Genomic DNA, 24,897 nt, shown 5'->3' on the forward strand with positions numbered 1-24,897 from the left:
TAATTACTTTTTGATAATTTTCCTGATAAATGGGGTCATTCCAACGTGAATATCCAGCCTCTATTCCTATGAGCTTCTTATTATTGCAGTCCAATTTGACAAGAGTCTTCCCAAACCGACCGATGTCTAAGTGGAGGGAACCCAAGACCGCTAATCCAAAAAAGATAGGGTATGCCGAATTTCTTCAGCCAAGAGTGCTGCTACATTTCCGCATGTAGTTGTAATCCCGAGTGCGGGGTGTGCCGCTGGCCGCCTAACACGGCTTTACGCTCGCCGGCTGGGTTTTCCCTACAAAATGCAGCTTTGATTTTGTGCGTTACCATTTAAAATGTGTTGTGTGACGCTTGTTCCCTAAAACAGACTGTTTCTTTTTGACCAGTACGTTTGATAGCTGAAGTCTGGAGTGAACTGATTGCCTTTAAATGTTTGCGAGCGTATGGTGCCTCCCGGCATGCCGGAGTATTTTCCCTGCAGTTAACCAGTCGTAATGCGATTGCTGCTGGCTGGAGTAGGATTTAATCAGCAGTTTTCCTCTAAATAATGGGATGGGGAATTTAAAGAGGGAAAATTCTGCCTTTTTGCATATATGGAGTTGCATTACTAGGAACAACTATATTTTGGCTTGCTTATATAATACAGGGAAGCTTAATGTAAAGTACTGTAATGTTAAAAGTAGGTGAACAAACATGTTTAGTGTTGGCTATGTTTGGGGCAGGTAATACTGCAAATCTGGGCTTGCTCTGGAGATTTGTGCATGTGCAAATTCTGCATGTCCGTCGCATGCAGCGTTTGCGAGCCTCTGCCGAGGCTTTGCAACCTGTAACTTTTGACGATGGTGCCGTTTTCTCCTCCCCGTTAGGTTTTTTGTAGTTGAAGACCACATCTTGCATACGACTCAGGGCTTGGTAAACAGAGCCTATATTGATGAGCTGTGGGAGATGGCTTTATCCAAAACGATTGCAGCACTGAGAACACATTCAGTAAGTAAAAGCCCCAGATTGTTCAGCTGTTGCTTGACTGTGCTTTGACATGCTGAAGCACTGCTTTTCACAGTAGTAGTCTTTGTTTTGCCTCTTTGCCTATGATCGTTTTTAACCCAATAAAGCGAAGATATACTGCTGTTTTCCAGAAGGTATCTTCAGCTTTCTTGCCTCTCAATGCACTGCGTTTCCTTTTATCAAACTCTCCATTTTGCAGGGAAAATAACAGAATAGTGATTTGGTGTTTTCTGTTACTTGGTTGATTATTTTGGAGTTGCACCAGCAGAGGGAGTCAGTTTGTCCTGTAAAACTGGGGAGAAAAAAGGCCGTATTTGGAACTCCAAAGTATGAGCCTTTTTGATAGTCTCTCAGAATTAATGGCAACGAATGGGATGCTGTCAAACTACAGAGAGTATATGCTTAAGAAGTCAGTAAATAGATTTCTTATTCTGTAATAGTGAAAGAAGTTTGTAAAAATTGCTTTTTGCTTTGCTATTTCTCTGCTTGAGCAAAAAAACCCCAAAGCCGATACGAAAAATGGTACAGCTCTCTTCCCGTTTTGTGTGCTCTGACATAATGTCATACTCTTTTAGCTGGGAACACTTGAGTTTTTGATGTTTTCCTGCTGTAGTAAAAACCACCATGTTGGTCAGAGGAAGAAAAAAGTGCTGCACCGTCTTTGGTTCCTGGCTGGCGGTTTTGGAAAGACCCATCGGCGAAGCGCGTTGGGTTGTGCGCGTTAGGGTACGTTGCCTTGCAGCAGCCTCCCACCAGCTATTTTTTAATCTGTGGGTTTTTTTTCCAAATCTGTATGGCTAATACACTTTCAACATTAGCATGAACATTTCCATGCTATTAAAAGAGCCTTTTTCAGCTCTTCTCCCTTGCACTTGCAACAGCGTTATTTAACGCAATTCTGAGAAAACCCTAAAACTTCTGCGTAGAGGCACAACGTGCTGCTTCCTCCTGACCGCACGGAGTTTCACATTTCCATGCTCTTGACCTTAATTTAACATGTCTTGGCTATGTTGCTGAACAGTTGTGTTGTAAAGCTGTTTTTAGGTGTGTTTTTCTCTTTATCTCCAGTTGGAGGTTTTCTGCTAGTGTGCAAGCCAGCAGAGTAAAATGCGTACAAACACTGAATTTTTCAGTTTTACCAACTTCGTTGTCTTGACAAGTTGTTTTAAGTGATGCCAAACTTAATATCTGAAGTGGCTGCCAGGAGAAGACTTTTTTTTTTTTTTCAGTAATCGTGGTGTTTTACACAATTTCTCAGCACTATTACTGTGGCCACCACCGTCACCCCTGTGCACCGTTCAGCCTCCAGCCGGTATGCGGACCCGTGCTGCCCGTCCCACCGTGTTAGCATTACGGTTTGGTGGGGACTGTTGCCTTGGCAGGGCACTTCCGCCTCTTGCCATCCAGCCACGCTCTTGTGCCTGGATTTTCTTCCTTGCTGTAGGCTGGGACATTTTTTATCACTTCTGATAGCTTTAGGGCATTATCTTTCCTTCTGACTTTTCTTTTTGGACAGTGAAATGGAAAATGTGTCTCTTCCAGTCGTTCACGTTGATTAATGGAGTCATTCCTCCTTGAGTTTCCAGCGAGCTTTAAATCTCAGTTTTCTTTTCCAGCTTAGGGTCACTGATTCTGTATTTGGTAGAAGTCTGTCAGAAACTTTACATATTTCACCGCAGCAAGGTTGTCTGCTAGTGCAGCGGTAATGCCCGGCATGCGTGGGTAACGCAGGTTGGGTCCGTGGCTCTCGCCGGGCTCCCTGGTGTCTTCAGAGTTTCCAGCAGTGTCTTGACCCGCAATAAGTGTTTGCACTGGGGCTCTGGCTGCAACGTTGCTAAAAACGTAGGCTTGCGGCATGGTTTTCCTCAGCCTCGGTCTTCCAACTAGCAGTGTGGTCTTCGAAGGGGGCTCGGGGATGCCTCGCCGCAGTGCTCCATCACCGTCAGACACAACGTGCTAATGCTACCTGAGAAGCGGGGCTGTCTCTTGGGTACGACCACGCGCTGATTTGCTTCACCTTTTCTCGCTCCCCTTGTAAAAACAACAGCTGTTTCTGGGTAAATCTTAGAGACACTTCAGGTATCTCTAGAGCAACTGAACTCCTTATTCATCATGGTGCGCTGCAAGGAGAGATGCCCTTATCTGTATGTCTTCCCTTGCCCCATGCTACGTTACGGCTTATGCTCTACAATACAAGCTCTAGGACTGCGTTGCGTGCCTACGTATTACCGCACAAGTGATAACGTAACATGGGAGGATTGAGGGGGAATATTTTCCTGCGCATTGCTGTTTAAAGATGTTTTGATTTCCCCCTCCTTTGCAGTCCTACTGTTCTGACCCCAGCCTGGTGTTGGACTTGAAGAACCTCATCGTCCTCTTTGCAGACACACTCCAGGTACCTGCCTGCGGCAGCTGGCGTTTATCTCACTAAGCGCTCGCGCCGCTCGCCGAAAACGTCCGTCAACAGGTTTGAACGGCTGACCTCAGCTTGCCGCGGCAGCGCGGCGGCTTTTTCATGTCGGGGCGGGTGAACCGCGGCGCCGGCCTGACGGCCTCCGGGCTGACGTGGTCCGTGGTGAGGGCCGAGCCTCGGCCGCCCCGATGCGGCTCCGCTCGCGCACGGTGCCAAAGCCTTTAACTCCGCTTGGCGCTACTGCCTCTGCGAATCGCGACCTCCAGCCTCCGCCGGCGAGTCCTCAATGCTGGACGCGGCCGTGGTTGTATCATGGGTTGAATTTGCTCACATCCTCCCTCTTAAATGCAGAAAATATCTTGTAATTCCCTGCTGGTGACTATTTCTTATCCAAATTGAGTAGCTCTCTTTCCCCACCGATGCAGGGATACGGCTTCCCCGTGAACCAGCTCTTTGACATGCTGTTGGAAATCCGAGACCAGTATAGTGAAACCCTGCTGAAGAAGTGGTCAGGAGTTTTCAGGTAAGAAGCTCTTTAAGCAAACCTGTGCCCTAACGAGACTTCCCTTACAGAGTAGTTTGAGCCCATAAGTAAAATTGTTCTTTTAAGAGAGATTAGTGGCAAGCTCCTGTCTAATTTTGGGCACTGTTAATCTTAGTGTGGGCTCTCCTTGGACCTGGGAAATTCCATTTAAATTCAGTTTTGAGGATCACATGTGCAGTAAATCAGTGTATGCCAAACCATTTACGTCGTGGAGCGATAAGGTTATGCTGTCAGCTGGGAGGTGGATGGACACGAGAAGCTTGTGTTGCAGCAGCGTTGCTGCATCCTCATTTCTGCACTGAGTTGTGTGCAGCGTGTTCAGCACGTCAGCGGGCATGTCCGCAAGCTGAGCCGCTACCCGCAGGTGGGGCACGTGAGGTTGTCTGGGGTCCCACGCTCTGCTCTGGAGCTACCGGCTCCTCCTGTGGTGGTCTCCCAGGAAATCCTGGGAGGATTTAGCTGTCTCGAGGTGCTGGAGACTTGTTGGTGCTCAAAGAGCGTCCCTCTTCATCGTAATAGAGAGGCCTGGAGCTCACCTGGGCTTTCAACTGCTGTTGAACCTCCAGTCTGGATTGAAAGCACTGGTGAACCATGGCCATGGGTTTTATGTAGACTGGAGGCAGGGAGCTTGGACACACCATCGTGTGTGGCTACAGCAAAGACAGTTATCAGCAGTCACAAACGTGGGGAGAAGTTTTAGGCCTGTGGGATTCCCCACTGTGGGTCAGATCTTCACCAGGCACCTATTGCTAAAGAGCTGGGTTGACTAAGTAGTAAGAAGTGTGCTGAACTGTGGTTGATCTCTCTTCACAAAGTGTTGGCTTTTCTGTTGAAGTAAGTATTGATAGTGATGTTGCTGCTTGCAGGAATGGTTGCTGTAGCTGTCTGTCTCTTTTTTCTTCTTTTGTTTTATAGAAATATACTTGATTCAGATAACTACAGTCCCATCCCGGTAACAAATGAAGAGATTTACAAGAAAATAGTTGGACAGTTCCCGTTCCAGGATGCTGAACTCGAAAAGGTAATCTTTAAAGGGGGCAAGCTGTGCAGCTTCTCTCCTAATGCACCTTTGCTACTAGCATTGAGAACTATTAAAAATGAAGGGGTCAAAAGAAAAAAAAAGAGCCCAAGAGGAAAGAACAAATATACTTTCCATGTGTTGTGTTTCTCTTGGCATGGTTGAGGAAAGTGCATATATCGATACCTCATCAATTTTCTTTTCGGCTCACAATGTGCTATCACAGCTCAGCAATACTTGCAGCGTGTGAGAGAGACACTAAGAATATCTGCTTCCATTGGTATTTTATTTCCATTTTATGAACCATGTTATTGACCTTTATTTGTTTTAATCGCTCATATTAAAAAAAAAAAGAAAAAAAGTCCAACAAAACAGTATATCTTGGCTTTTGTAGAAGTGTGTGCTTACAAAACCTAATAGTGTAGCCAAATTTGACCTAGCCAGTGTCCCTTAAAAGCATGCTTGGCCTTGCACTCCACATCTGGCAGACAGTGAGCTCCAAGCCTGGTGAACTTAATTAGGAAAGGGAGGGTTTTGATCCAAGTTAAGTGTTTAGACTTTAAAAAACTGCGTCCTTCCCCAAAACTGTATTGGGGTGTTCAGTTTCCCAGTGTTTTGTGCTGCACTTTCCAGCTGTGTCTGTGCTATGGCTCCTTCAGATTGGGTTCACGTGACAGCACATCTGTTTCCTCTTGGCTTTGGGTGTTGTAAGCTCGCGCTCACCTTGGGCATTAACCGTGGGAGGTGACCAAGCAAAATGCCTTGTGCATGGTGGGAAATAAAAGTGAAGGGGTTCTCCAGTGGTGGTTTTGAGGGGTTTTTTTTGTTTGTTTGTTTGTTTTAATAAGGGTAAGGGAGTGGGGATGAGGAATAGTGTTCTTCTGCTTGCCTCTTTCTAGCTGCAAGTTCCCTTCCAGCCCAAATCCCTTACGCACCGCTGGGCCTTTTGTAAGTGATTATCTGGTCTTTCACTTGGCTGAAATGTTTATATAATATACAATAAATGCTGGCTTGTTGCTCCATTGCTGGGCTTAGCTAAATATTAGAATTAATTTGACCACTTGGAACATGTAGCTGGAAACAGTCGTCACTCAGGGCTGGGTGTGAGAGGCAAATCTCCCTCCTAAATATCTGCTCGTTGACTGACTTTAGTTCTCTCCTGTATTTTACAGCAGCCGTTTCCAAAGAAGTTCCCCTTCTCTGAGTTTGTGCCTAAAGTTTACAATCAGATTAAGGAGTTCATCTATGCTTGTCTGAAGTTCTCGGAAGACCTTCACCTGAGGTATGGGGGGTTGTGCTAATGGCTGTAGTACAGTAGCTCTGCAACTCCGCACTGAAAGATCTCAGTGTGAGTAAAGTGTGAATTCCCTTCCTCAAGCCTTCATGCTGTTCAGCTGCTTGGATATGCCCTCTCCTGGCTGGAGGTGATGCTCCCCTTGGAGCCGTGGCACCTCTGGCATAAAAAGAGCTTGCCAAGTCTTCAAAATACCTGTCTCGTGCAGGGACAGATGGCGCGATACCGTGCTAGCTGCCGAAAAAGCAGGGGGTTCTTCCCTCCGAGACATCTCAGAGTCGCTTGTATGGCGTAGATGAATCTGGCTGTCTCGAGAAAGACAGCGATGTGTCGCTGGGTCAGCGCCTGGTGCAACCTGCGCTGCCGAGTGCGGTTGGAGCTAGGTGGTATCATCTAGTCCTCCGCTCTAACTAGCGCTGAGCACGCTGACGCGCGTTAGTGGCACGGGCCCCGAGTTCGGAGCACAGATAAAAGCAGAACAGGGCTTCTGCCCATTCGGGACTCCAGAAGTTTGTGCGCTCTGTGTATTAATAAGCTTTGGCTTCTGTTTGCTTTTTCCTTCGCACGAGGATATGTAGTTGTTGTGGGTTCTGTAAACGTACTCCCTACATTTACCTTGCTTCATCCTGAGGTGCCTTCATGCTGTTTTCACCAGTGTTTGTGTGCTTTTCTTTTTACACCCAGTAACTTGCTCGACGTGGTAGAAACGTATAAATTAACGAGGACATTTTACGTTAAGGAGGGATCCTTCTCCCCTTGCGAGTGCTTGCAGCACCTTGCTGGGAAGTGGTTGGGCTGCATGAAGGCTTCCACCTTCCTTGGCAGCTTAATGCACAGCCTGAGGCTGGATATTTCCCCTGTGCTCGTGTTGGTTGGTGTGGAAGCATGGGACATTTCTCACCATCAGTCCCCGAGTTTAATCTCACCCATTCACCGGTGGCAGGTTGTTCCCTTTGGTGGGTCCCAAGGCTCTTAACCTGTGGGTCACCATTAAATGCCTCGGTTTCGAAGGGCAGCAGAGTGGTCCTCTTTCCCGCGGATGTTGATGTCACCCAACTCCTCCGTTGGCACTTCCCGTGCGAGTTTTGCGCTCTTCACCAATACAGGGATTATTGGGTTTGTCAGGGAATGGAAGAAAAGTGCTCCCTTGGGTCCCTCCTCGGGGGTCCCCTGGGACAAGTTATTAAAATTCCTTTCGACATTGGATTTTCCAGCCGTTTTTGAGGGGCAGCTTGGGGCTGGGGGCAGGGAGCTGAGCTATTGGGTTTTCTAGCCAAACATTTGGAATGTTTCTCTGAAAACCCCTGTTGACACTTTCTTCATTTCACCCTGACAGTTTGAATTAGTTTTTATTAGGAAGCTTGGCTACAAAGCCGGCAGCAAGTTTTCTTTCTCTTCTCTTTCTTTTGCTGCTTTGGTTGTCATTTACCTTGCGCCCTGGAGAGCTCGGGGTCAGCCTGTCACTCACGGGAGGCCTGAAGGTCACGACTGATGCTACGGGATATGGGACAGGGCTGTCATTAACGCAGACAGTTCTCTTAAATGCTCTGCAGTCTTTTCCTGAGGAGCAGAGCCAATAGCAGAAAACGTAATTCGTAATTTTTTTTAGAATTATTATTCTAAACTAGCTCCTTGCATTTACTTGCACTGACATATTCTCCTTTATGTGGATGTGCTTATGGAAAATGCTTTGCTTTTAAAGTATTCAAAGAAAGGCTGTGGCTTGCAGTGCATTTGTAAGGGTTGCAAATTTTTTGGTCTGGCTCTATTAATTTGATTAGGAGAAAGAAAGCCTCCTATATATTTTAAGCATTTCTCAGTTGGAGAAAAGCTTGCACGCTACCTCATGGAGGAGGTGTCTAAAAGCATCCACTGGCTGGAAAACTTCCCCCAGTTCCGGTAGAACTTCCCGTTTTAAAGATAGAGGATATCTTTGGAAAACAGTTGGTGGAAGTATGAGATGTCAGCTCTAATCTATGAGGACTTTGATTTTTTTTTTCCTTTTTTTTCCCCCAAACAAAGCACCAAGCCTGAAAGCATTTGGTATGCAATTCTTACAGTGCTGCAAATCACTTGGGTGCACAAAGTTTTTAAAAAATTAAGAATGATAATCAGAGGCTCATACACCTAAATCAGCCCTTTGGAGACAGCCCGATAGATGTGTTTCGTTGACAGTGAATGTCACTGGTGTTGCATCGCTAGCGGTCTGTGGTTGCAGACCAAAACCCGGCGATGATGGTGGCTGAATTGACTTAAGACGTGTAAGGTGAGCAGCTTGCATGGAAAATATTGTTAAGTTGGGTAAAAATTGGTTTTGTTTTAATGTGCTGAGAACTGAGATCCGACCTCTACTTTCATGGTCAAGAGTCTGTGCCCTAAAACTGCTCCAGTTATTCGCTGCAGCTGGCCCTGGGCAAGGCAACGGCTAACACCCATCGCTCCCGTTCCCACCCCGATTCACCTTTTCCATCTAAACGAAGAGGATTTGGGGAATCTCAATGCGACACCTGCTCAAATCAGACAGGAACGCTCCCATTTTCCCCCTTGCTCAGCGTCCGAGCACCCCTGGGCAGACACCACGGGTCCTTCTGGCTGTGGTGGGACTCAGACCCGTTACCCAACGTGCAACCAAAGTCAAAGACTGGATTTCGTAGCTCCTGTGGCCAGCTAACTGAGCGCGAGCAGGAAGCCTTTGGAGACGACGCTTGCACGTCCAGAAAGCCAGCTCAGAAGCTGCCAAGAGCGTGACCATCCGGAGTGGACGCGGGCAGATGGCACCTTGCCAGCAGGTTGATGTGCGGGACGAAGAGCAAGCTTTTCCAGCACCACCCGCTCGGCTCCACGGTTGCTTTAGGGGAGGAAAGCTGGCATCGTCTCCAGATGCCGCGTTCGCCAGCACCGGAGGACGGCGGGATTTGCTCCGTGGCTCCCGTGGGATCCTGCCGGCAAGCTTGCCCCTACGAGCTCAGCAGCCCCCAGCTCCATTACGTTATTAAGACGGGGTGGAAGCAGCAGTTTGCTCGGGCGAGCTGGTCGCTGCGGTACTTCCCAGATCCTTGGAGAGGGATTGCAGGAATTCCTGCGTGCCGTCTTTCGTGGTTTCCTGGTACGGTTCACCCAAGGGACAGCGCGCGTGGGGAAAGGCAGTTTTTCTTTCTTCCTTCCTCCCCTGCTGAGCGCGGGTGCAGCCCTCCTTGCCCCCAGCCTGGCGCCCACCCGGGCTTGCGGTGGCTGTCGCGGGGCCCTTGGTACCCGCGCTTGGCTTGAAACGGCCTTTTGCAAAAAAAAAAAAAAAAAAAAAAAAAAAAAAAAAAAAAAAGTCTGTGCTGCTTACCAGCTGTGGATTTTCACAGGGTTTGGTTTGCTATATTTAACCATGCCATTGTCTGGCGGTGGGGCCTGGGGACAGCTGGGTGCTCCCTGGGGGATGCTGGAAGGCCGGGGGGGTGCGGACGCCTTCTGTGTTTGTGTATGTGTGGGGTTTTGGGAAGGGGGGGGGGGGGTGTAAAGCCTTGCCTGAGAGTCCCAACCACAGTAAAACGACCAGAAAAATGGAAGTGGCTGGTTTCTCCTTCCCTCGCCTTCAACTTCTGTTCCACGTTTTTGAAACCCCAAGTGCGACGCCTTGGAGATGGAAGCGAAGGAGCCGAGATGTCCACCTGAGACGAGGAAGGGGCTAGCGCTGGTCGTCCCTGCCGGAGGGGCTGTTCTCCGCAAGGGCAGCTCACGGGGAGCCGTGAGGATCGGCTAGCAGAGACCCGCGCTAAGGCTTTGGCCGCTGATGTTGAATTGCAGCTACGGGAGCTTGACCCCACCACGATGCTGGCCCACCGTGGCTTGCACGCAACTGGGAAGAGCCGGTGGCTGGCCCTTGGCTGGAGTGAGCTCAGAGGAGATCAAGGAAAAGGAAATAACGGAGAAACCCGCTGGGAAGCAGCTGCTGGGCTACGAGGACTTGTGCAGCTGGGCTTTTCCTTGGGAAAGCTGCAGCAAGACACGGTGTCCCCAGCCTTGCTGAAACGGGAGCCTGGCTTTGCTCAGGGACGGTGAGAAGACGCAGCCTTGCTGGCCCCATCGGCTTCCCGAGCATCGGGCTGGTTGAGACCTATCGTGTCAGGCCTAACGCAGTGCCAGCGACAGAGCAAAGGAGCCTGCGTGCAGGTTGCTTTCCAAAACCTCCTGCAGAAAGGGGAGGTTGCACCTTGCTGGCGCATGTCTGTGCGCAGGGCAGCGTCCCGGCAGTACTGAAGTCGCTTTGCAAAGACCAGTTCCCTTTAATAGCTTTTATCCATGGAAACATCAAAAAGAAGAAAACCAAACCGCCAAACTTCAGCAATACCGAAGCCTCAACCGTCTGGCAATGGCCATTTACATGTTGCAAGAGTTTCCAAGTCTGGTTTAGTAAAGCAACGTGTGGATCAGGGCTTTTGCAGCAGGGGGGAGTTTTTTTGTTTCTTTTTTGAGGCAGGTATATGATCCCTTGCATTGTGCATTCACAATCAGCAAAACTTAAACGTGGACAAAAAGGTGGAAATTGCGCTAGGGTATCGGTCCGTGCGAGCGTGTTGGTGCCCAGATACACGGCACGCGACCACGGACAAGCCGGGGTGCGTGGAAGGCGGACCAGGTCGGGAGGGCTTCAGGCAGTTTTCCTTTTTCCAATTTTGGATAAAGCACTTTGCAAATCTCTTCTTAACTTCTGCTTTTCAGCTCCACGGAAGTCGATGACATGATCAGAAAATCGACAAATCTGCTGCTGACCCGAACGCTGAGCAACTGTTTACAGAACGTCATCAAGAGGAGGAACGTAGGGCTGACCGAGGTGAGGCTTGGCCGCGCGGGGAACGATTGCCCGGCCAGGGCAAAGCTTGGTCCCATGGAGCTCGTTGCAACACCTTTTAAAGATGTCAGTCTGGAGCGTTGTTATAAAGTGTTTGGCTTGAAGGCAGTAAGGGAACTCCACAGCATTCCCGTAAGGAGCAAGAAACGCCTTGCACTCGGGGAAAGAGGAAGCTTTTTGGCAGCTGCTGTTAGGATTTCCACTACTTCTGAATTTTCTGTGTATCGTGTATCAGAAATAAAGTGGCAGGTAGGAGGACGTCAGGGAGTGCTGGGGTGGTTTTGTGCTGGAGAAGAGAAAAGTGGGAGTTTTAAGAGGATTGGGGTGGGGTGAGGGAATGGTCCTGTCCAAAGATGATGTTCATGATGGTTTCACTAGAAGCTCTCTGTCAGTATTTGGATTTTGAGATCGATATTTTTCTCTGCACAAACTCAGATTTCTGGTAAACCGAATGCATGTAAACCATGACTTTTTGTGATTTTGTGGGCCCTCTGTGCACTATTATTAAATGGGCATTTATTAACACAACTGCAGTTGTGAAGATGTAATTGCCTAAACCTGTAGTGCTCTCTGGACACTGCAAATACCGAATGCAGGTGTGTTTTGGAGAGTTCAGCGCGGTTGCGGCAGTATGTATTGATGCACCATGTTTCCTCAGACCTTTATCTTACTGTCTGGCATCTCTTTGCTCCTTGGGGGCAAATTCCTCCTCCTCCCTGCTCCTCCTGAGATTTCTTCTAGAAAAAGGAATGCAACACTATCCCCTGCTCCCTCTCGTCCTCACTGCGTACCAAATTGCAACTAATGTGTGGGTGATTTTTCCCCATGTTGTATTGTCTCTATCATCATTTTTTTCTAATTGTATTGAAGAAAAAATAGTTTGTGCACCTGAGTTCCCTCCTGCCTTTTTCCTTTTTTGCATAACCAATGACCTCCACATCCAAATGAAAGCGCACAGCATTTCTTCCTCTGAGTTTCTCAAAGCCTTCCCTTAAATTAAAAAAAAAAGAATTGATGTGACCGCATGGAGCCCAAGAATTAGAGGACACATTGAGGAGTCCTAGATCATACGCAAGTGTAGTCCTATTGTCAGAAGGGATTCCAAAGGCATTTAAGTGTCTTGCATAAATGTCACTTCTCAGAGGAATATTTAACTTCTCACAGAAGGCAACACTATCCTCTTCTGGGCGCTCCAGTATCTTCCTCCAAGCAGTGGACAAGGTACCGACCTTACTGGTCTGTTATCCTCTTTAATCCACTTTTCATTGCTGTCATTTTGGGCTGCCTCTGAGCAGAGGACGTTGGAAGTTGTTACCAAGTCTGCTCCAAATAATTCCAGTGTTTGTCCTGCTTGTTTGCAGTGACCCATCCAAAGAGGGAAAAAAACAAAGGGAAAGTGGATTTCTGACCTTGAGCCATTGAGATATCTCGCCCTGAGTGCTTGTTTGCTTAACTGGGAAGGAAGGAAGATCAGGCAGGGTGCGGGGGCATGTGCTGGTGAAGATACCGAGACCACTGTCTAATCTGTGAATTCATAATTACATAAAACTAGACACAGCATCTGCACTGAAACCTCCAGGTTTATACCCAGTGGCTTGGAATTAGCCATCAGGGATTGTTCTCACGTGATTAAAAAAATTATAGAAAGCAGGACTCTTGCTATGGAAGAAATAAATTTCAGTGTGGCAAAGAGCTTCCACCTGGGCAGCAAATTGTGATCTCCACATTTTGAACGATCCTCTCTCAACAAAAGGGAGGGGAAGGAAGCTACTATTTTCTATCATTTGGAGACCCCAAGAAGGTTCTCTTTCCCCCCTCCCCTCCGAATTCAAGAGAAGATCAGAAGGTGAAGGAGCCAGAGAGGGAGCAGGACAGCTCATGAGAAGTGGTGGAAGAGAACCTCAACACTTATGGAATCACAGACTAGTTGGGGTTGGCAGGGACCTCTGGAGACCATCTGGTCCAACTCCCCTGCTCAAGCAGGGTCACCCAGAGCAGGCTGCCCAGGGCTGTGCCCAGTTGGGGTTTGAGTATCTCCAAGGATGGAGACTTCACCGTCTCTCTGGGTAACCTGTTCTAGTGTTCAACCATCTTCACAGCAAAGTAGTGTTTTCTTATGTTCAAGTGGAATTTGCTGTGTTTCTGTTTGTGCCTTCAGGTTGGATAGCTGATCTCGACCTATAAGTTGTGATGATTGGAGAAGAGGTTTAGGAGGAATGTCACACAGTTGGCAATATCTAACATTTAAATAAGTTGAAACTGTGGAAAATATACCACAATCCTGATGTCAGGGCTATCTGATGAACTAGACCAGGAAGCTGCTACCTATTGATGTCTGATCAATCCAGACAAAAGCAGGTCAAGGTGTGCTTATTGAGGAATTTTCTATCAGTCCAGTGAAGACAAATGGCTTCTGTGGATTCCCTGCCAAGGAGGAGGAAAAGGTTCTTCACGGAGGGGACAGCAAGACATCTGCTAGGAGAGAACACGCTTTTGACCCCCATGGATGAGTTTGCTGCTGGCCATTAGACGATGATGAAGCTGCGATGATCTTACTGTCGATTTCCCACTGTCTTTCCTTCAGACGTTCCTGCTCAGTGAAGACCCTGGTATAAGGTGGAAGCAATTTGACTTCTGTGACATTTTGGTCTTCCTACTGCCTGGAGGAACTGGCTGCCCAATTTAAGCAGCAACTGGTTTTATATAAGCCTTGCTTGCTAGGCTAGCAAAGTATTGTACAAAATCAGGAAAAGCCAACAAATGACCACTTATCTGAAGGCAAAAATCAGGAACGGAATTAATCCAAGGAATTCTGAAATGAGAAACCCTCCTAGTTACCTGTGTAATACTTTTCAGAGAGCAAGTACAAAACAAAAGGAGTTCGAATCATAGTTTAACTTCTTAAAACAAAAAAAGACTGACTGGAATAGCAGAAGTGTTGGCAGGAAGGGACCTCTGGAGGTCTCTGGTCCAACCACCTACTGGAAGTAGTATTATTGCTAACTCTAGATCAGGTCAGCCACTGCCTTCTCTAGCTGGCTTTTAATTTCTCCAAAATATATATCCCACAGCTTCTCTGGGCAAACTGTTTCAGTGCTGCACTGCCTTCCTGATGATTTTTTTTTGTCCCTGAAATCCAAGCTGAACCTCCCAATCTGTGGCCATTTCCCCTACTTATGTCATCTGGCACCAACAAGAGTTGGGCTCTGTAATCTTTGTAGCTTTACTTTGATATTTATATGACCGCTGCACTCATATAGGTGCTGAAACATAAAAGGATCGAGTGGGCACAAGGAGAGAAGAAACAATGTCCTAGCTGCATAGGAATTGGCAGTTTCCATCTAATTCAGAAGCAAATGATTTCTGAGTGCTTCAAAGTCGTTTCCCTAAACGAGGTGTTTCAGACCGCCATACCCTCGTTCGGCAATTAAGTTATGTCAGTCTGGAGCATTGAAATTAATACCTTTTGTGAATGTAAGAGACCTGTTTTGGCATGATATCTGAGCTAGGAATTACTTGGAATGGTTTTATTATGGCTTATATTACACCTTCAAATATTCACAGCAGTCTGCATGGGAAAAAGGTATCTGCTTAAGGAATTAATGATGTATTTGGCTTCCAGTTCAGTGATCCTAACGTGGAAGCCGTGATTGTTTTGCTCTGGACTAGAAATGTTTGCGCTGATTGACTTGAGCGGAGCCTTTTACACCGTAGTTACCTTTAATGTCCCAAAATAGTGCTATGTGAAGGAAGTTGAGAAGACAGCATTAAGAAAATTGCAGATAATGGTGGGTAGGATAACCTGAAAGATATCAGGGTGAGATCTGCTGTTCACCCACACACCACCCTTAGGAAAGTAAAACCACTTTGTAATTGCCACCAAGCTACCTTGTGGTTTCTTTGTTAAATGCCTTAGTGCGATGTTGTTCAATGTCACTCAAGATACAGGTTAGTTAGGGTTCATTAGCAGCCAGAATACTTGTGATCTGACATGGCATTTTTTCTGTAAGCCTGTTGTATTTGAACTGTACTGAAATGAACACTGATTGACAGCTGAATATAGGAAACTCATCTAAAGAAAATCTTTTGTGGTATTAGTGGCTGTCATGGGAAATGCTTGTTCCAAAATGTTATCTTTTATTTAAGTTTCTTATGTTGTTAAAGGAGGACAGCCTTTCTTAGTGTGTAGCCGAGCATAGTGTGTTTGTACAGTGTCAGCTTTTCTTGATGGAAGATCTTATAAATCGGCATCCCTTAATCTGGCATGGCCCTGGCTTCAGGAACACAAACAACGTTTGACTACGTTTTTTGCCTTTTGCAGCTTGTACAGATTATTATTAACACAACCCATTTGGAGAAATCCTGCAAGTTCCTAGAGGAATTCATAACCAATATCACTAATGTACTTCCAGAAACTGTCCACACTACGAAGCTCTATGGGACCACGACTTTCAAGGTGAGCGAGCTAGTAAATGCGACCTGCAGGGAGCTGCTGTAGATACTCTGTTGGAGAGAATCTGTGTGCAAAGCGTGTGTGTGTGTTTAGGCAGGGAGCTGAGCTGAGCTGAACGGGTAATTTTGTCACACCGTGAGAAGCATACACCAGCAGACCAGCTTTTTGCTCCTTCAGAGCAGCTGTATGCGTAACCTCTGTGGGCCTCAGTAGTGCTAATTTACAGGCTGTGGCCACAGTGCTCGTTATCTAAAGGCTTAAGCAGCTTTTCAACAAAGGCCTGTTTTTTTTTTTTAATTAATTTTATCATTTTGCCATTTGAGCTCTGTTTGGAATTACGTATGTCTGCTCAGGAATGCAAGTGCTCTCGTTTCCCACAGTCAGCTAGGAAAATAGGCTTGCAGAACTTATGTTCCTTTATCTTTTCACTCCTTTTAGTATTATTCCCTGAAAGTCAGGGCTGGAAGAAACTGCTGGACTTCCCAGTCTGGCTGTCTTTCAATCATAACCCAGGAGTGTCCCCCCAGATACTCCATATGAAGTCTTAAGACTATAATCAGGCCAGTTTTGGAGTATCTGAGTTGTGTCCTGTAGCCATAGGGCAGAAGATAGGAAAAATGCCAAAGACTCTGGTGACGTTAGGGAATTGGTTAGGCAAGGTTTGCCCATGGATGGAGGAGCACTCTGGGAATAATTCAATGAGTTCTGGTCTCCTCTTCATCCAGGAGAGCAGGAAATAAAGGGCAAAACACAGATATAAAGCAGAGACCCTCTGCCTAGCCCAGCATCTGTGTTGGGGAGAGCTGTGAATAGCCTTGTTCAGCAAAGACCTCCATCGCCTGGAGCCTGGTCTCCACCGCACTTTGGTGGCTCTCAGCCATTCTGCATATGGAAGATTCCTCTCCTGGTCTCTCCCTTTCCATGCTAGATTTGTCCTCCTGCTCTCCAGGTCCTGCCTGGCCAAGCTGGCCATGCCCATGCCCACGTCTGAGCTGGCAGCACGCATCCCCCAGCTTGAGCTAGCAGGAGGGCTGTGATAAACCCCTAGTTGTCTAGGAGCACCTTCACAGAATCCCAGAAGGGTTGAGGTAGGAAGAGACCTCTTGAGATCATCTAGTCCAACCTCCTTGCTCAAGCAGGGTCACCTAGAGCACATTGCCCAGGACCCTATCCTGGTGGCGTTTGAATATCTCCAAGGTGGAGATCTTGCCTTGAGCTACCTTAAGGGTGAGGACTGTGATTTGCGTAGCGTATATTCAGTCCCGCACTACCAAAACTCTATGTAATGTCTCGTTTCCTAGGATGCTCGCCATGCTGCAGAGGAAGAGATTTATACTAATCTGAACCAGAAGATAGACCAGTTCCTGCAGCTGGCAGATTATGACTGGATGGCCATGGAACCGAGCAGCAAAGCCAGCGACTACCTGGTAGATCTCATCGGCTTCCTACGCAGCACGTTTGCTGTGTTCACCCACCTCCCGGTAAGTGGCACCCTGCCTTGCTTTCCATTTCTCGCCGGGCAGCTCACGGGCTTGATGGATTGGGAGGCAAACGGCATCTTATACTGTCAGGTGTCATGGTCGGAGCAAATCTATCTTGGAAGCAAGCTGTTTCGTGTGTCATCAGAAATCAGGAGTCAAGCAAGAGGCTTCCGAAGCATTTTTAAGGCTTCCATAGATATAAAAGACTGAAATATCCCAGTCCACCACTTAGAAGCAGGATCATAATTCACTCAGCATCTATGTTTTGCATATGTTATATTTCAGCTTAATGGAGGTTCAAGAATTTATTCAAAACTTGCCAGTATAAGGGCATAGATTGCTTCTCATTATCTGAACTGCAGACGCATTTCCAAATGTTTGTCATGTCGCTGGAAGCCTGACATCAAAATGTTGCTCTGAGTTGTGCATGCTTATTTCTTTTCCCTGCTGTCTAAAATACGCCTGCAAAATTGATTTTATATTGTTCTTTGCAGTTAGCCAAGGTGTGTCCCATCAAGTAGGACAAACCTAATCATAAAGCAGTTTCATTTTTGCTCAAACAGCTTTTTTTATATATATATATATAAGACTTGTTCTGGGTTCTGTGGATATATGAGTATCTTCAATCAGCAGGTATTTGAAATAGCAAATCCACTGAACAATATACTTATACTAAAAGCAATTCTAGCGTCTTCCCTTTTCCCTGGACTGTTACTTATTTCTTGCTACTGGATGCCCAGGATCATAGTGTACCAGCACACGTTGGGGGTACCTTTCAGTAGCTTTGCTATAAAGAAGAAGAGAAGACTCATACGATGGCAGTCACCTTAATTTCGTCCTCCTTGCTTTTTTCTTTGTGGTTGGACTGCTGGAAGGGATGTTGAAGCACTCAGCAGAGTCGTTGTAGGTGGTGGTGTAGCCCCCGGACAACAGCAGTGCTTTGCAGGTGTTCCTCATTGCCCAAGTCTTTGACCTTCTCTATCACAGCTAGAGGACTTGGGAGCTGGATGGAAACTAGTTCAGATTTGCTGTGGAAGAAGAAGCCACCAGAACAGTTTGCTTGGGGTTGATTGCCCAAACACTCTCCTCCGTTGGCAGCAGAGTGCACGTGCTGGTGGCCATGCAGGAAGTCGTGGTCAGGTGCTGATGTGGGACGGGCCAGTGCTTGGCCGCTGGTTGGATTCCCCAGCTGCTGGGTTTCTCCTTAGAAAAAGGACATCTGGGTGTACCAGGGTGGGATGGCAGCTGGGAGCCACTTCCACAGACTGGGATTGGGACCACTTATACAAACCAGCAATCTGGTTGATGGAAACAGCAAAACGTGGTGCCCAGGTGACCCAAATGCCTCGAGCTGTCCTTGGAGCAGGGGCCAGTAACTCGGGACAGATCCCAGGGGAAGGAGCACCAGAGGCTGAGCAACGTCCACCCTTCCTCTCCGGTTTACTTTGGACTCTTCGTTGATGTTTTTAACATACGTATACCTCGGGCAAAGCAGACAGGCGTGTTTTTCTAGGGATATTTATATGGAAAATGAATACTTAAGTACCCAGAAAGCACTGCAGCGTACCTTCCCTCTCGCCACACACATGCACAGACGCTGCCCGTCTCTTGCTCCATCCCTCCCCTCCGGCACGGGGAGAAACCCTGCGTTGTTCATTCGGGGCTTCGGCAAAGCCCCGCAGAGCCCGGGGCTGACGGGGGGTCTCCTCGCCGGAGCGTGAAGCACGGCCAGCGTGGAGCGACGGGGAAGGGGAGACGGGCCCGCGGTGATTTATGAGATGGACTCGCGGTGATTCATCTTCCTTCAATATTAATGCTTCCTTTCTAAATCAATCAAAATTGTTTGGGAAATTGGGAAGGCAGCGACTTGGTCCGAAAAAGACCAAGAAGGGTCGAGGCAGCCTTTCTCTTCCCAAATTGGATTAAAAACGACCCGGCTGATGAGAAGGTCGTCCTGCAGTTTCCCCCGGTGAAGATGCCAGGCGACCTGCTGATGCTGCTTAGTGTCCATCCCCCCGCCCCGCACAGAGCACCTTATCTTCAAAGCCTTGCGCGGGGCTAATCCTCCCAGCAGCCCCCTGAGATAGGGCAGATAAGTTCCTACAACCCAATTTGTGAAGCTGTAAATCTGGTTTAAAAGGTTCGTAGGGGAGGTAGGTCTGGGATTTTTGCAGGTTCCTGCCTACCCTGCAGGCACCGTGAAGAGAGGATGAGTCAGGGCAATCAGACCGTATAGGAATGTCACCAACTCCCTTGGTCGCTCTGCTGATTTCTTCTTGTAAGGCTCAAGGGCCTTTTTCTGGTAGGTTACTTAGAAACAAATTCAGATTTCTATGGTCTTTCTAAAGGAACTGTAGGCCATAAGGCTTGTGAAAGCCCACAGCCATCTAAAGCGATGCAGAGAAATGGAAGAGCTCTTTGCAAAAGCACCAGATATACGGGACGTGCTTCCTTTGCGAAAGGAAAGAGAGGGGTTGGAGGGGGAAGAGCCCACCTCCCGAAAGGATGAATTACAAGTAAAAGAGGATAACTAGTAGCTTGCTGAGAAAGGCAAGGAGAGGACGCTGTCTTCCAGAGCTGCTAGCTGGGGACCTTAATGTTTGCTGAATTTGTGCAATGTCAAAAGCTTTCTCCCGGCGTTTGAACTTGCGGGAGTGTTTTTTTTTCTTTGAAGAAGAGTGGCAGTCGCGGGAGATGAGTAAGTAGCAGGAGGCGAGCTGCCTTGCCCGCCTTCCGTCACGACAGCGATTACAGCGAGGGAGCCCTTCGCCTGCAGATCAAAGAGGCTCGGCCCGGGCACGTCCCTGCTCCCGAAAAAATGCAGCAGCAGAAAGCGCCGGCCTCTAACAGAGCGGAGGCTGAAGCTGCACTTATTAATACGTGATGTTCAGGGCCATGTTCAAAAAAATATGCCTCCCCCCCCCCTTTTTTTTTTTTAAAGGTGGTTTGCTGCTTTTCAGCAAGGCGAGGGCTGCGGCCCCCAAAATTAACATTTTCGGCATCGTACTTTTGCAGGCGCGACCGAAAAAGCCTTTTGTCTCTGACGGCTGATTGTTGTTTTAATTTCTCGTTAGACAAGTTAATGTAAATCGCATTGACAGGGCTACTCCAAACAGGCTGATTTGTTGACATTAAGCTTTGCGGAGACGGAGGGTTGTGTCAACACCTCGAGCGCACTGTCAGGTTAACAAAGCAAGGATGTTTTCCTGGGGGGGGGCAGCCGTGCGGGGGGGAAAGGGGGGGGGCTGTGTTTTTATTTTAAGTTTCCTTTAATCCTCTGTTAGGCTTGTATCTCGATAACCTCCTTTGGAAGGTAATCAGGGCAGGTCAAGAGGTGACGGTGACCCGGGACGGGGAAGCAATCTTTCAGCAATCGGACAAACCCGAACCTCCGCGGTCCCCGCGCTGCGGCGTGAACTCTTTGCAAAGGGTTTGCAAACTCCTTTTTTTTCTTCTCTGCCTTTTGTGCTTATTTTTGCCAGATGGCAGGCACAGATTTCAGCTGGAACTGTGCAAATGCTGCGGATTCCTTGCCTGGAACATTTTGCCTTATTCACCATATTGGCATCTCTTCGCTGTCGCAAAGAAACGCGTTGGCCCCAGCGGCTCGCGCGTTGGTAGAGAGCGCTTTAAAAATGTTTGTTTTCCTTTTAAAGAGAGCGGTTACCTGTGTTTTTTCTTTAAATGCTGAATCCCTGTGTAACGTGTTAAAAGGAAAGAAACTGTGTGCAAGTAAAACGCACCGCAAGTCTGAGCTTTGTGCAAACCACAGCTTTGACTGCCCGGGAAGGGACGCGCGTTTGTTTAACCCTGGTGGAAAATAACCAGCGTGAAAACAGAGTTTGAGCCCCCAAACCATGTTCTTTAGATTTGAGTCAGTCCAGTCCATGCTTAAACACGATTCCCTTTCCCTTGAAGGGGCTCAGCGAGTTTTGCAGCCATATGTGATTCAATCCTGCTGCCTCTCGGGAAGGGTTGGCAGCTACTTGCACCCATTTTACAGGTGGGGAAAACTGAGGCACGTGGTTTGCCCAAGGTTGCAGCACACCTAGTATCGAGGCTGGGAATAAAACCGGTCTTGGGGTGCTTTGATTTCCTCCTCATCCTCTTAGCGTGAGGTTTGAGGGGTTGGTGTGCTGCTCTGTTAGTCCCCTGCCAGCGGCAGCACCCCGCGGTCGGCGTTTCGGCGCGAGCCTCGCGCGGGGACGATGGGCGCCTGCCTCGCGCGCCGTGCCGTTGCTCTCGTCCGCCTTTGCCTCTGACTCCCTGTGTTGCCCTCCGTAGGGGGACGTAGATGCCCACTCGACCATGTCGGTGAGTACCCGGCTGCGTGTCGCCCGCCTGCCGTGTGCTCTGCTCGCAGCTCGCGCGCGGGAAGGGGCGTTGAACCAGAACAGGTCCTGATCCTCGCAAGGGATAAGCAGATGTTAATTCCGAGTATTAATTTTGCCTCCAAACCTTCCCGCCGGCTGCCGCCTCCGCCTGTGGTTTTCCCGCGAGGGGACGCGGGCGCTCGGCATCGCGATGCCCCTGCTTGGCTTGGGGCCCCGGCAAAGCAGAGCGGACCTTTGGGACCTGCCTTCTGGTTCAACGAACGCCTCCGGCGCTGGCCGTCGATGCTTGCTGAAGCGATCCGGGCGGCCGGCGCGGTGTCCTGCCCCGAGACCGAGGCAAGAAGCAGCGGAGCCCCCGGCTTTCGCAAGACTTGGACAATTTCGAAGCCAGATGCATTTATTTCTTTAATTGAATCCAGTGCCTAGACAGCTATGGAGTCAGCTGCCTATGGAGAGGGGTGCATTCGTTTCATTAAGGTAAATCAATGAAAAATAATACCTGGAGGTCCCCTGGAAAGGGTCAGGGATGGTGTAATCCCTTTGTATGGCGGGACCTTGCTTGGCCGCTCTTAGCTGGCTTGGTTTTTAACCGCAACAGATGCTAATTTGCCTTTTAACCACTCTAATTTTTTATTCTCTGGGTAGTTTGAGTTAATGGGCGAAAATAAATCACGAATCACAACGCTCGCTTCGAAAGCAAGGTTTAAAACCAAAAACTCCATAGCACAAAATATCGGCACAAGGGGGAAATCGTCACTTGGAGTGAAAGCGTCCGGTGGGACGTGCTCGTGGCCATCCCTCGAAGCTCGTTCTTGATCGTGTGGATACAGACCCCTCCCCGAAAATGGGGACGTGCACGGGGCCGAGAGCTGGGGCCGCCGGAGCCTCTGCCGGCGCTTGCATGGCTGCGCGGTGCGGTGCTGCCTGCCTTGGCCTGCCTTGGTGCCTGTGCATCCCCTTGCTGCTCTCCCCAAGCGTCTCCCAAATCCAAAATACTCACAAAAAAGCGAAGGGGTGGAAATGAGAGCTGATGGTTCCCTTAAAGGAAGGAGCAAAGTGTTCGAATAGGGTGGTTTTGACTTTGTTGGCTGGCGGGAAGGCTGACCTCTGCCTAACCCAGGCAGCGCTAGTTAACTGGGATCCCGGTAAGCCGAGTTATCTTGTAAATACGTGGTCTCTTGGATGCTTTCAGCACTTTGCAAATTAATCGAAGCTAAAATGCCCAGTCGCATAAATCCTTTAATCCCGGGTGTGCACGCTTACCTAGGCATTGCTTCCCGTCGTGGAGTCACCCTGGCATGTTCGTCTGTGATTTTATTGTGCAAACGTAGACTTGTAAAGCTGTCCTTTGCTTCCTTTTGCATGCACGCACACACGCCGCGAATCACATGTGCAGTACGGGGAATTTGGCAGTCGGGCATCCCTCCTCGGCACAAGGAATTGAAACGCGCCTGCCATTCCCTGCACCCTGCACCAGTCGGTGCCTTCCAAGCGCCCTCAGGGAAGCTAAAGTATGTGTTTCCCCCCTTTAGGCTCAGATTTAAGTGAAACAATAGATACATTCTCCCTAGATCGTGCAGCCTAGGTTACAAATAATCGCAAGAGAGGGCAAGCAAAGCATTTAAAAATGCAGGCCCTTATGGATTGCTCAAGATTGCCGTGGTCTGTCTTCCTCGTGTTCCTTGCATGGCCATAAATAAGGTGAACCCAGTGTGTTAGCAAAAAACAAGGTGACTGTGATGCTTAATTCTTTCATTTTCTCTCTTTTCTCTGTTTTCCAAGTGTCGTTTCTAAATGTTCGAAACTTAATGCAATGTTTAGTTCTTGGAAAAATGTGGAATACGTGAAGTGTCGTATGCCTCGCGTGTCATTCCCCGTTCCTCAGTAGTCGGCTCCCATTGTCCTGCTTGGAAAATCGGATCGGAGCCGCTGGTTTAAGGCTTGCGAGGCTTCTGCCCCGCGAGCGCGTCCTTTTTCCCAGTCTGTTCAACATCTGGGGCCGGAGTCACGTGCGAGCTCGGCTCCCCGCAGGCACCGCACGTCACGGGAACGCGGCAGCCCGTCCCTTGGGCGTCTCGAAAGGGACATCCGTGCAAACGCGGCGTCCAAAGCCTGCGCGTTTGCAGGGGCAAAGCAAGGGAGCCGGCTCACGCCGGGGTTTCTAAAGGGCCCGCAGCGAGGAGGAGTGCGGCATGCCTTCCTCTGAGCCTTTCTTCTTTTATTTAGAAACGCTGCAGCCACGTCGCGGAGATGCGATCCTGCGCGCTCTCTTTTTAAGCGTTCCTGCTGCCGTAGTTGGCAGACGCTCGGCCCTGGCAGATCAGCAGAAATGAGTATGGTTGTAGCCCTTTATACATTAGGGGAGAAGAAAAAAAAAATCTGTGTTTAATCAACTTTTTTGTTTCCAAAATGGCAGCTGCTTTGTATTTAATGGAAAATCAGACTCTTCCCAATGGAAAGAATGTTATTCCCAAAGCGAAGACAAAAGAAAATAAAAGCCACAAAAGAGGAGGATGAAATATGTCATTTATTTTATTTATTTATTTTCCCCCCCCGCCCTTTGTTCCAGTTTTGGAGCCGGGTGCTCTGATAGTCGTTGGACCGCGGCTCTGGTTTGCGTCAGGCGTTTCGGGAAGTCTCGCCCCGCGGATGCGGGGAGCGGGAGAGCGTCTTGCGGAGAGGACGGCCGCAAAAAGCCGGAGCCACGTCGCCCGTCTCGCGGGTAAAGGCAGGGTTCGGGATTTGGGGAGCCGCTGCCCGGCTAATACAAAGTGATTAATTAAAAATATCTCGCCGTGGATTTGTATGGTGGACCGTGTCCCACATGGAGATGGCACAGATCTCGAAATCCTCTCTTTAGGTGTATTTTTCCCTTGTGCACACCTAACAGCTTCCCAACTCGAGCTTTGCTGCAAACCTCTGACCTGGCTGTCTACAAAAACACCTCTGCCCAGTTGTATGTATATATATGCCTGCAAAAGTCTTCAAAGAAGCTGTCCCATGGTCAGCCATAACAGTTGCGTTGCAACGTACTTCCCTTCTCTACACCCTGCCCTTCCTTCTGCTTGTTTTTTTCTTGGTTTAAAAAAATACAGTAGATGTTCATTCGGTGACTGACAGCACAGTCAAAGCAAGGGAAAACCTTGTGTTCCTGTGCCTAGCCTGGATCCCACGGCTGCACGTGGTTGCAAAACCCTTGATTCATGCTTTTGCTGCTGCTTGCAGACAAGTACGTGCCGTTCTTGCTGGCCTAGATCCCTTGGTGCCTCTGGTGGGAAAACCTTGCCATAAAGCTAGTGACCCTACGAATTAAGTGATACTTGGATGTTTGGGGAAAAAAACAAAAAGCCAAGCCCTTGCAGATCTGTGTGTGGGAGCTGGTTAAGGCCATCATCTCCCAAGATGCGAGTACTTTTGTGCTGCTCTGGGTTTGCATCTCCAGCTTCATCCAAAATAGCCTCCAGCTGCTGACCTGGGGCATCTTCTACGGAGCCAAACTGCCACGGTTCTTTCTATTTTATA

General features: G+C 48.4%; 1 protein-coding gene across 6 annotated transcripts in view; it reads left to right on the plus strand.

Moving 5' to 3' along the window:
• The window catches only part of EXOC6B (exocyst complex component 6B), a 291,383-nt gene that overhangs the window by 168,292 nt on the left and 98,194 nt on the right, over window positions 1-24,897 (plus strand). For 4 of the 6 annotated variants that reach the window (XM_064511671.1, XM_064511674.1, XM_064511673.1 and 1 more), the window contains 9 exons: window positions 860-980; window positions 3,322-3,393; window positions 3,837-3,934; window positions 4,871-4,976; window positions 6,146-6,255; window positions 10,978-11,089; window positions 15,429-15,563; window positions 16,862-17,041; window positions 21,326-21,355. In XM_064511671.1, coding sequence (XP_064367741.1) covers window positions 860-980; window positions 3,322-3,393; window positions 3,837-3,934; window positions 4,871-4,976; window positions 6,146-6,255; window positions 10,978-11,089; window positions 15,429-15,563; window positions 16,862-17,041; window positions 21,326-21,355 — 964 coding nt within the window. The remainder of the gene's footprint in view (window positions 1-859; window positions 981-3,321; window positions 3,394-3,836; window positions 3,935-4,870; window positions 4,977-6,145; window positions 6,256-10,977; window positions 11,090-15,428; window positions 15,564-16,861; window positions 17,042-21,325; window positions 21,356-24,897) is intronic. The other 2 variants (XM_064511672.1, XM_064511675.1) reach the window with 1 other exon arrangement.

Source organism: Dromaius novaehollandiae, chromosome 4 (genome assembly GCF_036370855.1).
Source record: "Dromaius novaehollandiae isolate bDroNov1 chromosome 4, bDroNov1.hap1, whole genome shotgun sequence".
In the NCBI taxonomy this organism is placed as follows: Eukaryota; Metazoa; Chordata; class Aves; order Casuariiformes; family Dromaiidae; genus Dromaius; species Dromaius novaehollandiae.